General features: G+C 53.2%; 1 protein-coding gene and 1 long non-coding RNA gene across 2 annotated transcripts in view; one reads left to right on the top strand and one right to left on the bottom strand.

The window, feature by feature from the left end:
- CCND2 (cyclin D2) overlaps positions 1-8,967 on the bottom strand; it is a 38,514-nt gene extending 29,547 nt beyond the window's left edge. Inside the window, 4 exon segments of the mRNA XM_056340828.1 lie at positions 3,741-3,900; positions 6,562-6,777; positions 8,347-8,496; positions 8,498-8,967. Coding sequence (XP_056196803.1) covers positions 3,741-3,900; positions 6,562-6,777; positions 8,347-8,496; positions 8,498-8,542 — 571 coding nt within the window. The 5' untranslated portion in view covers positions 8,543-8,967.
- LOC130150172 (uncharacterized) lies at positions 8,311-9,287 on the top strand. The gene is made up of 2 exons (XR_008822134.1): positions 8,311-8,446; positions 9,008-9,287. It is a non-coding gene; the product is annotated as an uncharacterized LOC130150172 (long non-coding RNA).
- Positions 9,288-12,598: the final 3,311 nt, after the last annotated feature.

Genomic DNA, 12,598 nt, shown 5'->3' with positions numbered 1-12,598 from the left:
ACAAGCAAACACGCAACCCCCGAGAAAATATTTCCCTCTGTACAACGAGACAGAGGAGGAACGAAGGGTGCAAAGTAACGAACAGACAGAGGTGGAGTCAGAGCAACATGATCCCAGAGAGCAAAAGGATGATCCCCATTGGGCTCATGGATAAACAGGATCCTCCCATGCTAAGAAAGCAGTAGAGCATCAATGTTGCCAAGCTATATTGTAATGACGAGGGCTCCAGATGCAGCCTCTTCACGCCTTTAAAATTCAGAAGACTCCTGAAAGGGATTTTAGTTTGCATGGGGAGCCACCAGTGGGATGAGAAAACAAATGACATCATGACAAACTAGGCTAGGCCAGTGTGTCTCAATCTACATGCTCTTATGTGCAGTGAGCAAGGCAGCGTGAAGAAAGCTGTCCTACGCATGGGCAATTCCCAGCCAACAGATCCAGCTCTCGCTTAATGACAGTACCTTGTTTGCATGGCTACAGCACTGGCAGCACAGCCAGGGATGGGCTGTGGGTGGACGCTGCTGTCAGCCACTTCCAGCAGAGAAGGAGGGTCCTGAAAGCATTGACAGTGAAGGGCAGGGGAAAGAGAAAACTTTATTCACGGAATAGGCTTCTGTCTTGCTCAGCTGCTGTATGTTCTGATGGGACCAAGGGCAAAAAGGGATACATTCCAGTTTCAGTCATGCTCATGTGAATCATTAATCACCGCAAGGACTGGGGAGAGGCTGTGGATTTACATCCACACAGCTTGTTTCAGAAACTGAGCTCAAAAAAAAGATGGAGAAACAGATAAGAGTGCCAAAATGATAAAACATGACTGAAAGGAATATACAAAAGAGCCAAGTATCATCTTTTGCATAACGTTCAAATGGAGAGAATGGAGATGAGTATCAAAGTGATCCCACGTATCCAGCACAACATCCAGAACTGTTAATGGCCACCTCCCTCTCCATTTGCTGACACAAAGTATTGCAGGACCAAGATCACAGCCGGCTCTGTCGAAGCAGGGAACACTTGGGAATTTCTGGCATAACGCTTTTGCTGGGAAATTAAAATGGAGCAGTTGGTGAAGAACAAGTCAGGCTAGAGGAAAAAACGTGCAAAATATGCCAGATTTTGCACGTTGCACTAATGAAGAAGAAAAAATACTTGAAAGCAGAGAAAGCTGCACTGAGGTGAATCAGAAAATAAAGCGATTCATTGCTGTGCTCCAGACCAGAGCTGTTAGCCAGTCTGTGAGGTCAGGTCTGGTAACAGTAGAGAGTCAAAACAGGGCTAAAAACATCCATGGAAGAAGCAAAGGAAGAGGCAGACAAATGCCAAAGGAGGTCATATTGCCAAAAGGTGGCAAATGGGGAAATGAAACACCAGGCTTAACCCAAGCTGGTGGAGAGCAGAAGCTTTGAGGGAGAAAGAGAAAGAAGAAACACAGCGGCTGATGACAGCCCTACAACAATCAGGACAAGAAAAGGAAATGACAACTGGATCTGGAAGGAAGTCTGATGAGAAGGGGCTTTTCTTCACAGAGGAGGGAAGAATGACTTCGAGAAGGGTGGCAGTGAAAGTGAAATACAGTAGTAACAACATACCTATAATGCCAGTGGGGGCAGTAACTTGCTAGTAAACTGGGAGTGAGGTAGAAAACTTGGAACAAGGGCTTGGGTAAGAGCTCTGCTTTCAAAACTGCAAGGGATTATGGGTCCTTCCCAAAGCTAAATGCCAACAGAGTGGTTTGTGGAAAACGGGGTGAGAAGAAAATAAAATAAAAAGCAAAATCTACAGCCAGCAGTGTGGTGCCCTGTCTTGGGAAGCCCCATATACAGTCAATTATGTCTTTCACTTGCAAGAAAAGAAACTGACTTGTTGCCTCTTTAAACTCTACGTAAAGGACTTTGGTTGATGCATTGGAGACATGCAAAGCAGATCACACAAGGGAAACATGACAGAAGTGCACAACTGGGCTAAGGATTGGAAAGGGGCTGCTGTTTTGGATCTCAGTAAATGGACTAGTGCTAACATGGTGCTAACGGTCAAAGAATTCATGGAGAAAGAGTGGAAAGAAGCCATGGATTTTGGAAACTCCTTTGCAGCCCACAGTCCTGCAATGATTTGGTTATATGGAAAACTTCAACGGCAAAGAATTACAGACCAGAATTTGAAAAGTTAGATCATAATGAAACCTAGGTCACTCAAGAAAATGTCCCCTTGGATAAAAAAAAAAAATAAACCAATACAGTGTTGTGAGAGATGAAAGCAACAAAAGAGAAGGAAGACTGGTCTGGTTTGGAAGACAACATCCAGGTATGATGGAGGTTGATGTCTCATGGTGTTGTGAGGATCCAGAGAAATGTCCACAGGAAAGACTATCTTTTACAGAAGACAAAGGATGGTGTGAATGAATCCTGGATAAGGGGAGAAGGCAAAGAAAGAAAGCAAAGCTCATGTAACAGATTAATCCTGAAGTTAAAAGCTAATTAGTCCAGAAATGTCTGATGAATTACCAAGGGTTATCCTGCAGACTGTGTAGTACTTCTACTGAGTCCTGTGTTTTTTTGCCTGAAAAGGATCACACAGTGGTAGGAAAAGAAGGAAAAGCTTGAACATCTTGGTAACCAAAAAGTCAATTATCCTAACACAGCCCATGTACAATTCTCTAAAACTGATCGACTGAGGCAGTAAAAACTGGCCTACATTGTAAAAGCAGTCACTACATCTCAAATATTGAGAAGTAAGCATAGCAGTAGACATTCATACCCAAAAGCGGCACCCTGTCTTCCTACCGCCTCTGCAAACAGGCAGGCAGAACAGTTCCTATCACAAAGGACCACGTATGTCAAACTGTAGTGAATTCAAACATTGAGCCATACACTATTCGGTAATAACCCTGGAAAAACACTGCATACTGTTTATCTGTTCCAGGTCTAGCTTCTAAGAAGTGGTCTAACTGATAATCCTTTGGATGAAAATTGGAGCACGTTGATTTCTAAAAGTCAATGGGGGAAAAAAAAAAAAAGCCAAACAAAAAACAGGGGTTTTCAGCCTGGTATACATTAAAAGCCTCTCTTCCACTGAAGCAATTACTCTCATCTAAATCTTCAGAAACTGTATTCAACCAAACATATGACAAAAGGAGAGTGTAACGGTTCCCTATGAAACAGACCAGTTTCACTGCTTTCTTGGAGTGAAGAGAAAGTATCCAAATGTTTATTAAAAAAGGCATTACTTTTTCGATTGTTGTTCCCTACGCTTCAATAATATGGTAGTATCACATACATATTAAAATACAATTTTTACCTTGCATATGGACAGCGTCCAGTTAATGAAAAATTTACATTCATTTAATGAATTAGCTCAATGCACTTGGGGCTAATGGGCCATAAGAGCTTCCAGTAATTTGGCTGCCCTTACAAATGATCTGTGGCCCTTTAAAAAAATTAGTGAATGGGCAAAGTAGAAAATTGTACCGTTTAATCTCCTCTTACTGACTTCACTGCAAAAATACCGCATGCGTTAGGAGCAGTACTGCAACTGCACTACAGTTCCCAATGGCAAGGATTCTGTTTATATGCAATTTTGGACCTAATTCACGATGCCCTTTGCAAACAGTCCCATTGCCTTCAGCCACTCTTCCCGCATCATGTAAGGATGGAGGGGGTGAAAAGGTTTCGCACCACCAGTGACTAATCTGCACTTCCAACCACACGGCAAGCAGCAGACACACCCAGAGCACCTTGGCCTACCTGTGGCACAAAGGGCAATGAACGTTTGTGCATGCTTCCGGATCAAAAGCAACTTGTCTTTAGGTACAGGCAGCTTCCTTAAGATGTGTTCAATGAAATCGTGCGGGGTGATGGCTGCAAGGTTCCACTTCAACTTCCCCAGCACCACCAGCTCCCATTCCTGCAGGGGGGCACGGGGAGAGGAGAAAAGAAGAAAAGCCATAAGCAAGCCTGAAAAAAAACCCACTTTCTTATTTCTCTGATTGTAATTATATCACTGCTAAATTGGTTTTGCTCAAACATTTTTTCTGTATGCCCCTACTGCTTTGAAGTTGTCGACTTTGTTCTTTTTATTCTTTTTTTTTTAAAAAAAAAAAAAAATCACTGGAAATGTCAGGCTCTACTGAAAATAATGAGACCTGGCAGCTCCTGCCAAGATTTTACTTTTTTTGTATCCAGTGCTGAATGCCCACCCAGAAAGTTTAGCCTGCAATTAGATATTGCCAAGGTCACTGTGGTCCTTTCCTAGTAACTTCTTTTAAATGGCTATAGTCCTTACTTTATAGCCATTTCAAGCCCTAGGGATAACCATGCACAAAAATAACCTAGATATACATTCTTTTTTTCAGAACTGGGGAAGTTAGCTTGATGGCATTCTCTCCCAAAACCGTATTCAAAAGCTTCTGCAGATAAATCTGATGGTGCTTAAACTACTCCAAGACAGGCTTTGCAGAAAGGAAATGCACGTAATGCAGCCAAGTAGTCTGTGTAAATTATCTGCCAATAAATCATGTACGATCCATTCCCACATTCTTTGAACGCCCAAAACTCCCAGTGAAATCAAAGGAAGGCTTGGGCACGTATGTAACTACTGGTCATTCCCTGCAACGTGACTACACGTAGAAACGGTACCTCATCCACAAACCCAGCCGTGGTGTTCAAGCAGGGCTAGACCTGCATGCTTCAACATTTAAAATAAGTCCTGAATACCTTACAGTGCACCACAGAGAGGACAAAGCTCAGGCCTTGAACTCATTTCTGTATCAAGTATTAGCTATTAACTAAATTCCATGCACTGATTCTTGAGTCCCGATGATGCGTGCGCCTGATGGAGCCCAGCGTGGTGGGGAGCCCCAGCTAAGCTTGTAGAGCTGGCAAGTCAAAAAAAAGTCCTTTAATTTTGCAGCCGAGGAGACGTCAACCAGCGTTGCTGAGAAACCATAAACATGGACCCCACAATGCCATTTCTGCAGTCGTTTCTCTGAATAGATGCCCACTTTAACAGCAAGTTACTTTCCTACAGACATTCCTACTGGATTATGACAGAGCCCTCTATAGCTTGAAAAATCTCACATTCACGTATGTAAAAGGCCCTGGAAAGCAGATCGGGTTTTTCTGTTTCTCGAGAAAACCTGGAAAATGTTTGAATATAATGGCAATCATGTTAACTAAGGACCGATCTTCCCAACATTGCTAATGTGACAGATACTGACATAGAAGACCACTTTAATCTAGAGGACTGAATACTGGAAAGCGCTTAAAACACACGCTTAAATCCACATGGCGCACAAGGGCAGGCACAGCCTTCCACACCTTCTCGCGGGGCCGCGGCGCCTGCCCCGACAGGGTCCGTACACCAAGGGACACCTGACGGCTGCGACAGCCATGGCAGCGTTTGCAGTGCAAAGCTCTTCGCTCCGCAGAAGCCGGAGCTCCCAGCCTTCCCGGGGGAATTCCCACTGCCATCACCCAGTGATTCACAGGAGAAATTCTCCTGGGATTTGCCTGTGATCTGTGAGAGCAAAGCTGGCCGGCTGAGTAACACCGCACCGGGAGGCCCGAGTGCTCGTCTAGCGGCTCCGCGCCACGAAGCGCTTTGCAAATACTAAGTTATTCCCTGAAATCACTCTGATATTTTTTAACTTTCTGCTTTCGCTACGTCTGAACTGATGTTGGACTTGCTCCGCAGATGTACCAGAGACAGACTTTTGCTCAGGGGGCTGTTTAAGCGAGCTGAATTGTCCCGTCGCCTGCCTCGGCGCTGACCAGCGGCCACCACGCCCCAGGAGCCACCGGACGAGGCCGCGGCCTCCCACCTCGGCACCGCAGCCACGAGCCCTCCCGGGCGCCACCCCACAGCCGCGGTCCCCCCCGGTTTCAGCACGGAGGGGAGCTCACCCAGCCGGGGGAGGCGGCCGCGCACCCACCGCCGCTGCCCCGGCCACACACCGCCCGCGGCGGCGCCCCCCGGCCCGGCCCCGCCCCGCCCCGCCCGCCCCTGCCCGGCCGGGGGCGCGGGGCCGCCTGGCAGCCGCTCGGGGGGTGAAGTCACGCCCGGCGCCGCGTGTCTGCCGCCAGGTGGCGCCCCCGCCCCGCGCCGCCCGCCCCGCGCACGTGCGCCCGGCGCCTCCCTCCCGGCGAGGTCCCTTGCGGGGACACCCGCGCCCACGGAGGGGGAGGGTGGGACACGCGGCGTGGAGCAGATCCCCGCGGCCACCCCAGCCCCCGCGGGGTCCCGCCGGCAGCGCTGCGCCCGCGACTGCAGCTGGAGGCGGGTCTGCGCCGCACCGCATGGGACAGCATCGGAGCAGCCGACCGGGAGGTGCTGAGCATCCCCCCCAGCACCGTGTGCCTGCGGGCTCGGGTCGACCCTCCTCGGTGTCTTTAGCCCTTTCTGACAATGCATAGAATGCTCAAGAACCCGTGGGAAGAGTGACTTTTTAAAAAGGCGGGGGGGGGGGTGGGGGTGGCAACAGTGATGGGGAGACAGGGGACAGGGAGAGGCAGGGAGAAGGCGGCCGGTGCGGGGCCAGCGGGGGGAAGGTGGAAGGGGGCTGCTTACCAGCAGCTCTTGGGGTTTGATGGAATTGTCCGTATATATGCACAGCTTCTCGGCTGTGAGGGGGATTGTCTCTTTCAGCTTGGAGGCCAGGAACATGCACACCGCCCCCAGCAGCTGCAGATGGCACTTTCGGGTGGGCACCACAGCTAAGAATCTGTCCAAGTAATTCATGGCCAGAGGGAAAACTTCTTCTTCGCACTTCTGCTCTTCACAGACCTGCAAGCGAGGAGCATGGGGAGGGGAGGATGGGACGGCGGGAGGGGGGGGGGGCGGTGGAGGAAGAGAGAAAGAGACAAGAAGGAAAAAATAAATAAATGAGTGATCCCACGAAACAGACCACTGCCTGCCTGCTATGGCTCCTGCTATTTTTGTTTCCCGGGGAGCTAAATTTTGGGGGAGGGGGAGATCTCTGGAGAGGCTGGGAAGGCTGTCAATCGGCTTTCACATTCCTTTAGTTCATTCAGTAAGAAATGAATTCAAGACACTGTGTGGGAGAGCCGAAAAGCCCCATCCAGCAGCAAGCGAGCAGTCTCCGACTTTTTTTTTTTTTTTTTGCGACCCAATTTTTCTTCTTTTTTTTTTTTTTATTTCGTCATATTTTCAAAAAATCGATAAAAATATTACAACTTCCCCGGGGGTCCCGATTTTGGTGCCGGTGGCATCCCAGGACGATCCCCTATCGTTTCCGACAATTGCAAAAATTCCCGCGGGGGGTGTCCCCCAGCCCTGCGCCCCCGATCCGGCGGCGGGGGGGGGTAAGGACGGGAGACACAGCGAGGGCGAGGTGGGGTGGGGAGAGCCCGAGCAGCCCGGATCCTTTTAGCAGGAGCGAGCGAAAAAATTATTTCAAAAATTTACCAAAAATCGGAGCCGGGGAGAAAAAGCACAAATCGCACATGAAAACCAAGCGGGGAGTCTGGTCTTTCCAACCCAAGGGGTTTGGTCCGCGAAAAGTCCCCCCCAAAGGAGATCCGAAGGGGCAAATGATGGGTGGTGGGGCCAGGGCAAGGCAAGCGAGTCTGCGGGGACCTGGGCCCGCTGCCGCCCCGCCTTAAGTATCGGGGCGAAGGGGGGCTCCGCCGCCTGCTCGGGCCTCCCGACAGCCCCCCGCCAGGCCGGGGGCCGCGCCGCAGCGGCGGGGGGCAGTCCCCAGCCCCTTCTTGCAAAGGAAGGGGGGCAGACGGGCTCGGCGCCTCGGAGCAGAGTTGCATGCAACGCAACATGGCGAAAAAAAGGCACGTCCTCACTACTGCATACGTGGGCACGAAATCCTGGCTGGGCAAAACGCGGGGGGCACCGAGCACCCCCCGTCCCTCGCCCTGCCCCGGGCGCAGCTCCCTTTTCCCAGAAAACCCTCAATCTCAAGCGCTCCCGGCTGGCCGCAGCCGGAGGCGGCTTTTCTTTGCTTTTTAATTGCAAATGACTTTTCCAACTCTCCCTCCCCACCACCACCGCTCTGCTTCCTCCCCTCCTGCACCCCGCTTTGCAGCAGCCCCCCGGAAGGGGCCATTTCCACCGCGGGCTGTCCACGCTCCCCGCGCCCCTTCCCCCACCGCACCGCACCGGGTGAGCTCAGGAGGGTGGGGGGGAGGAGGAGGAGGTGGGGGGGGGATACAAGAAGAAACCCCACCGTGACCGGAGGGGCGAGGGGCTGCAGGGGGGAGCGCGGACGAGGCGCGGCGGAGGTGCTGCCCGCGGCGGGGAGCCCGCAGCCGGCCGCCCTGCCTCCCCCCGCCCCGGCCGGCACCGCTCCGAGGGGCCGGGGGAAGGAGCCGGGATACAAACCTCCAGCATCCAAGTGGCCACCATCCTCCTCATGAAGGGCTGGATGTCCTTCTGGACGCACTTGAAGTAGGAGCATTGGGGCAGATACCTCTCCTCTATGGTTAGTAAGTTGTGCAAAACGCGGTCATCGTAGAGCAAGTTTTGGGTCAGGCAGAGCTCTCCTCACGGGATCCACCTCGCAGCACAGCAGCTCCATGTTTCCAAAGAGATCTCCCTCTTTCTCTGATGGAAAAGTTTTTTTTTTTTCGGAGGGGGGAAAGGGGGTGGGGAAAGGAGAGGGGTAAAGGAGGAGGGGTAGGTGGGTGGGAGGAAGACGGCAGGGCTTTCCAGCTCGCTCCTGCCTCCCTTGAAGCTCGTCTCTCCCTCTCTCGATTTCTAGCCTAAAGTTGAAGCAAAGTGACGCAACTCTCAGGGCAGCAGTTCTCTCTTGTTATTATGGAGAACAGCAGCTGGTCAGACGTAACATCAAACGCGGGTTTTTTTTTTTCCCCTCCTCTCTATAAGCTAACAAGGAACCAGGAGGCCCTCGTATAGGGACACACACGCACACAAATGACAGCTTCTCTTTTTCTTCCTTCCAGCCACCAAATGAAATCCGCTCCACGCTTTCCTTCTCTGGGAGCCCATCTGAATGTATTTCCCCCTCCTTTTCTTATTGCAGGAAACTAAGGGCTCCCCTTCGGTACCCACTGAGACGACTGGGGTAAAGGATGAAACGCCCTGGCTTAGCAGGGTGCCAGCTCCACATCCCGACCCCCACCCCTCCAGCCCTTGACCCACTCTCCCCTCTGGCACCCCCTTAATCTGCAGCTGGAGGGGTACAGAGCTCCCTGCGAACTGCAGCCTCACGGCAAACCCGAAAATGACCCGTGACGAGTGGGGGTTCCTCGGCTTTTTCGGGGTGAAATCTAACAATAATCACCACGCTACTTCCTCCGGCACATATACGTGTTTCTAGCAGGCGAACCGTTTTAGCACTGCATGGCCACACTGATATAACTTTCTAGGAAACGCCGCGCAGGAAGGGGGGGGGGGGGGGGGAGAGGAGTTATGCCCCGCACCGGGTGACTTCCACCCTCCACTTCGCCGGCGTCGCAGTCGCTCCCCGCCTGAAATGTGTCAACTTTGCGAGGTCTCTGCCGCTGCAGAGCAGAGGCTCCCGAGGGGGAAGGAGCTGCCCGGGGCCAGCCGGGGATGAGCCGCCCACCCCGGGGCATGCGAGGAGCAGGGCTGCCGGGGGGGGGGGGGGGGGGAGGGGGGGGGGGGCGTCCTGCCTCCCCCTGCTCCCCGCCGGGGCGCCGCGGAGGTGGGCTTGGCGGTGGGGAAAAAAATACCGCCTTAAAGGCTGAGTGGGGAGTTTGGGGCGCCGCTTCCCCTCCCTCCATTTGCATAGCCAATAGCTCTGGGGCTCTCGCCGCTGCGCGCTGATTGTTACCGGGCAGATTATATTTTAAGGACGCATGCTGCCCGGCATCGAAAGCAGCCCGGGAGGGAAGGGGGCGAGGTGGGGCGTCCTCACCTGGCCGCACCGCCGGTCCCGGGAACCGCACGGGCCCTGCCGGTATCGGGGAAGGCTGGCGACCGGCCGTCGTTGCCCGCGAGTGGGCAAACGCGCCCCCTCCCACGCCAGCCCTCGCCCCTCTGCATCAAAACGGACGGGCGGGATGGGACCGGCTTTGCCGAGGGTTGCATATCTGCGGAGTCCAGCGGCTCCCTTGCAAAAACCGGCTGGGACGGCCCCGCACCTAACCCGCCCGTCGGAGCAAAGGGCCACTGCACCACTAAAACGCCAGCAGGCCTCCCCCCCAGCCCCGGCGCCCCCACACCCAACCCCCGATAAACGCGGGGCTGGGCCAGGACAGCCGAGCCCCCCACGCCTTGCTAGCAGCATGTCTCCGCGAAACCAGTTCCGCGCCTGCCTCGTCCCGTCCCGTCCCCGAAGCGAGCAGCTCCCGGCCACCGCCAAAACGAAGCGTCGTCTGGGAGCTGTCGGGCACCGTGTGTGGCCCCTCGCACCCCCATCCCCCCGAGGCGGAAGCTTACCGGGGGCGAGCCCGCCGCAGGCGGATTTGGGCAGAGCTTTGGCCGGCGAGGCTCGCGTTTGCGGAGGGCGAAGGAAGGGAGCGAGGAGGGGGCACCCCCCCGCCGTACGTCGAGGGCGGCGATCGGGTACCCGCTGCGGCGCGGCGTGCTCCGCAATGAAAGGCTCTTTAACTTCCACCATTCATTTCCCCTTCCTGGCTACTCCTGTGAACAGGGAGCGTGTTGTGTCAGCGCACGTTTTCCTTCTCCAAACTTAAATTCATAAGCGCTCCCGTCTGGCTTTGTAGCCCGACAATGCAGCGATTGTGATTTATGTGCGTTTCGGGGGGGAGGACAACGGGTGTCCTAATTGTCCGGCACCGACTTTCCGAAGTGGGGTGATGTCTGGGGCACGGCGCGGCTGCCGGCGGCGGGGAGCCGCGGGGACCGGGGGAGGGATGCGGGGGCCCCCTGCGCTCCGCGATGGGGCGGCCGCCGGGGGAACGGCCGTGGCCCCCGCTGGCGTGCCGTTGCCTCTCCGCCACCTTGGCGGGGGTGTGTGTCCCGTTAGGAAAAAACCCCCACGAAAATCAATAAATGGAAGGATGCCAGCTCTGCACGCGGAGGTGCCGTTGATGTGCAGCGACGTCGTAAAAAAAAAAAAAACCACCACAACCTCTGTTTTTCCCCGGTTCGACGGCTTTTACATACGCGGTACCCGTTTCCAACGGGGAGCCGCCGGCCGCGGGCGGGCAGCCGGGGCGGGCGGCGGGGACCCGCGGCCGCGGAAGCCAGCGTGCCCGAGGTGCCCCTTCGCCTTGTCCCCGTGCCCACGGGCGCTGCCGCATGCGTTTGGAGGCAGCAGATGTTTTAACAGCCTCCGTGTAGAGATTACCGAGTGCCATATGTTAAATACCACCCTCCCTCCGGAAAAGAAAAAAAAAAACTTTTCGCACTCGCTCCCCTTCTTCTGCGGAGCCGCTTCGCCCGTTTAAAAGCACAAGTGATTAAATCACCGTTGCTTCCCCCGGCGGCTCGGGGCGGCGGTGCGCGCAGCCCCCGGCGGGCGCTCCCGCGGAGCCGCGCTGCGCCCTGCGCGGAGCCGCCGCCGCCCCCCGCAGCCCGGCGGGCAGGGGGCTGTCCTGCCGCCACCGCTGCCCGCGGGGCCATGCCGCCGGGGTCGCTGCTTGTGCCTTGGGAGCCCCTCTTCTTCAGGTCATCAAGCCTGGTGTCGGGGCTCCTCGGCGTTAATCCGACGCGCGGTTGTCAGGGCATCGGTAATGTGTAATGGTATTTTATCGGTGTTGGTCCGAGAGCGCAGCGAAACGCGGTGACTCTTGGTTTTTCTTTTTAATAGATCCTTAATTCGTCATCACTCCGATTTATTTCACTCCTTTCCTTTGCAAAGCCCAGAGAACCATCGTGAAGATGCTTCGGGGGACAGCATGGGATTAAGCTTTGCGTTTGAACTGCTGACCGACAGACATGCTGCCTGTGCGCCCGCCGGCCGCAGTTTTTTTGTTTGTTTAAATGAAATGAGTATTCCCTTGCAGTGCTTGAAACCTGAAGGCTGGAGTGTGAAACATGAGAATCTGAAAGTGAAACCGACTGGAAGCCAAAAAAGAAACAGATGAATGTGTTGCCACTGTCCAAGCTGAGGAAATCCCTGAAAGCAAACAAACACCGTGAATAATAAAATGTGCGATAGATTTGAAATAAAATTATTCCAACTTCAGTCACTGGAAGCAGTCTGTCTTGGAGGTTGGTTGTTTGGGTTTTTTTAATATCTGACTTTTAGCTGTCCAAAGGTAAATTCCGTAATTCCATGCTGTGCATTCAACATGAACAACACAATAAAGATTATTTTTTCCTTCCTCTGGTTTCTGATTAAAGACAAGGAAAGGATTTGGATACTGCAGGAACTGCTGTGCATTGCCTGTGTATTTTCAAGGAGTTATTTTTAATTGTACAGGCAAATTTTGACTCTAAATACCTGTGCAGTGGCAGTGTTATCATTAACAGCCACCTTAAACAACGTAATTACTGAGCATGTGAAATATATCCTGTAATAAAATTATACTTGCCTTTAGAGGGTGATTTTATGCAGGCACAACAGTTACAGCATTAACTAATGAATTCTGTATGATTGCTTAACAGGTTTTGAAGTATTTACTCCTTTCTGTTTCATGCAAAGTTTCTTTTTTATCCTTTCTCATTCCTTAACTTAAAC

This window comes from Falco biarmicus, chromosome 5, assembly GCF_023638135.1.
Source record: "Falco biarmicus isolate bFalBia1 chromosome 5, bFalBia1.pri, whole genome shotgun sequence".
Taxonomy (NCBI): Eukaryota; Metazoa; Chordata; class Aves; order Falconiformes; family Falconidae; genus Falco; species Falco biarmicus.
This window is presented reverse-complemented; position numbering and strand designations above follow the sequence as displayed.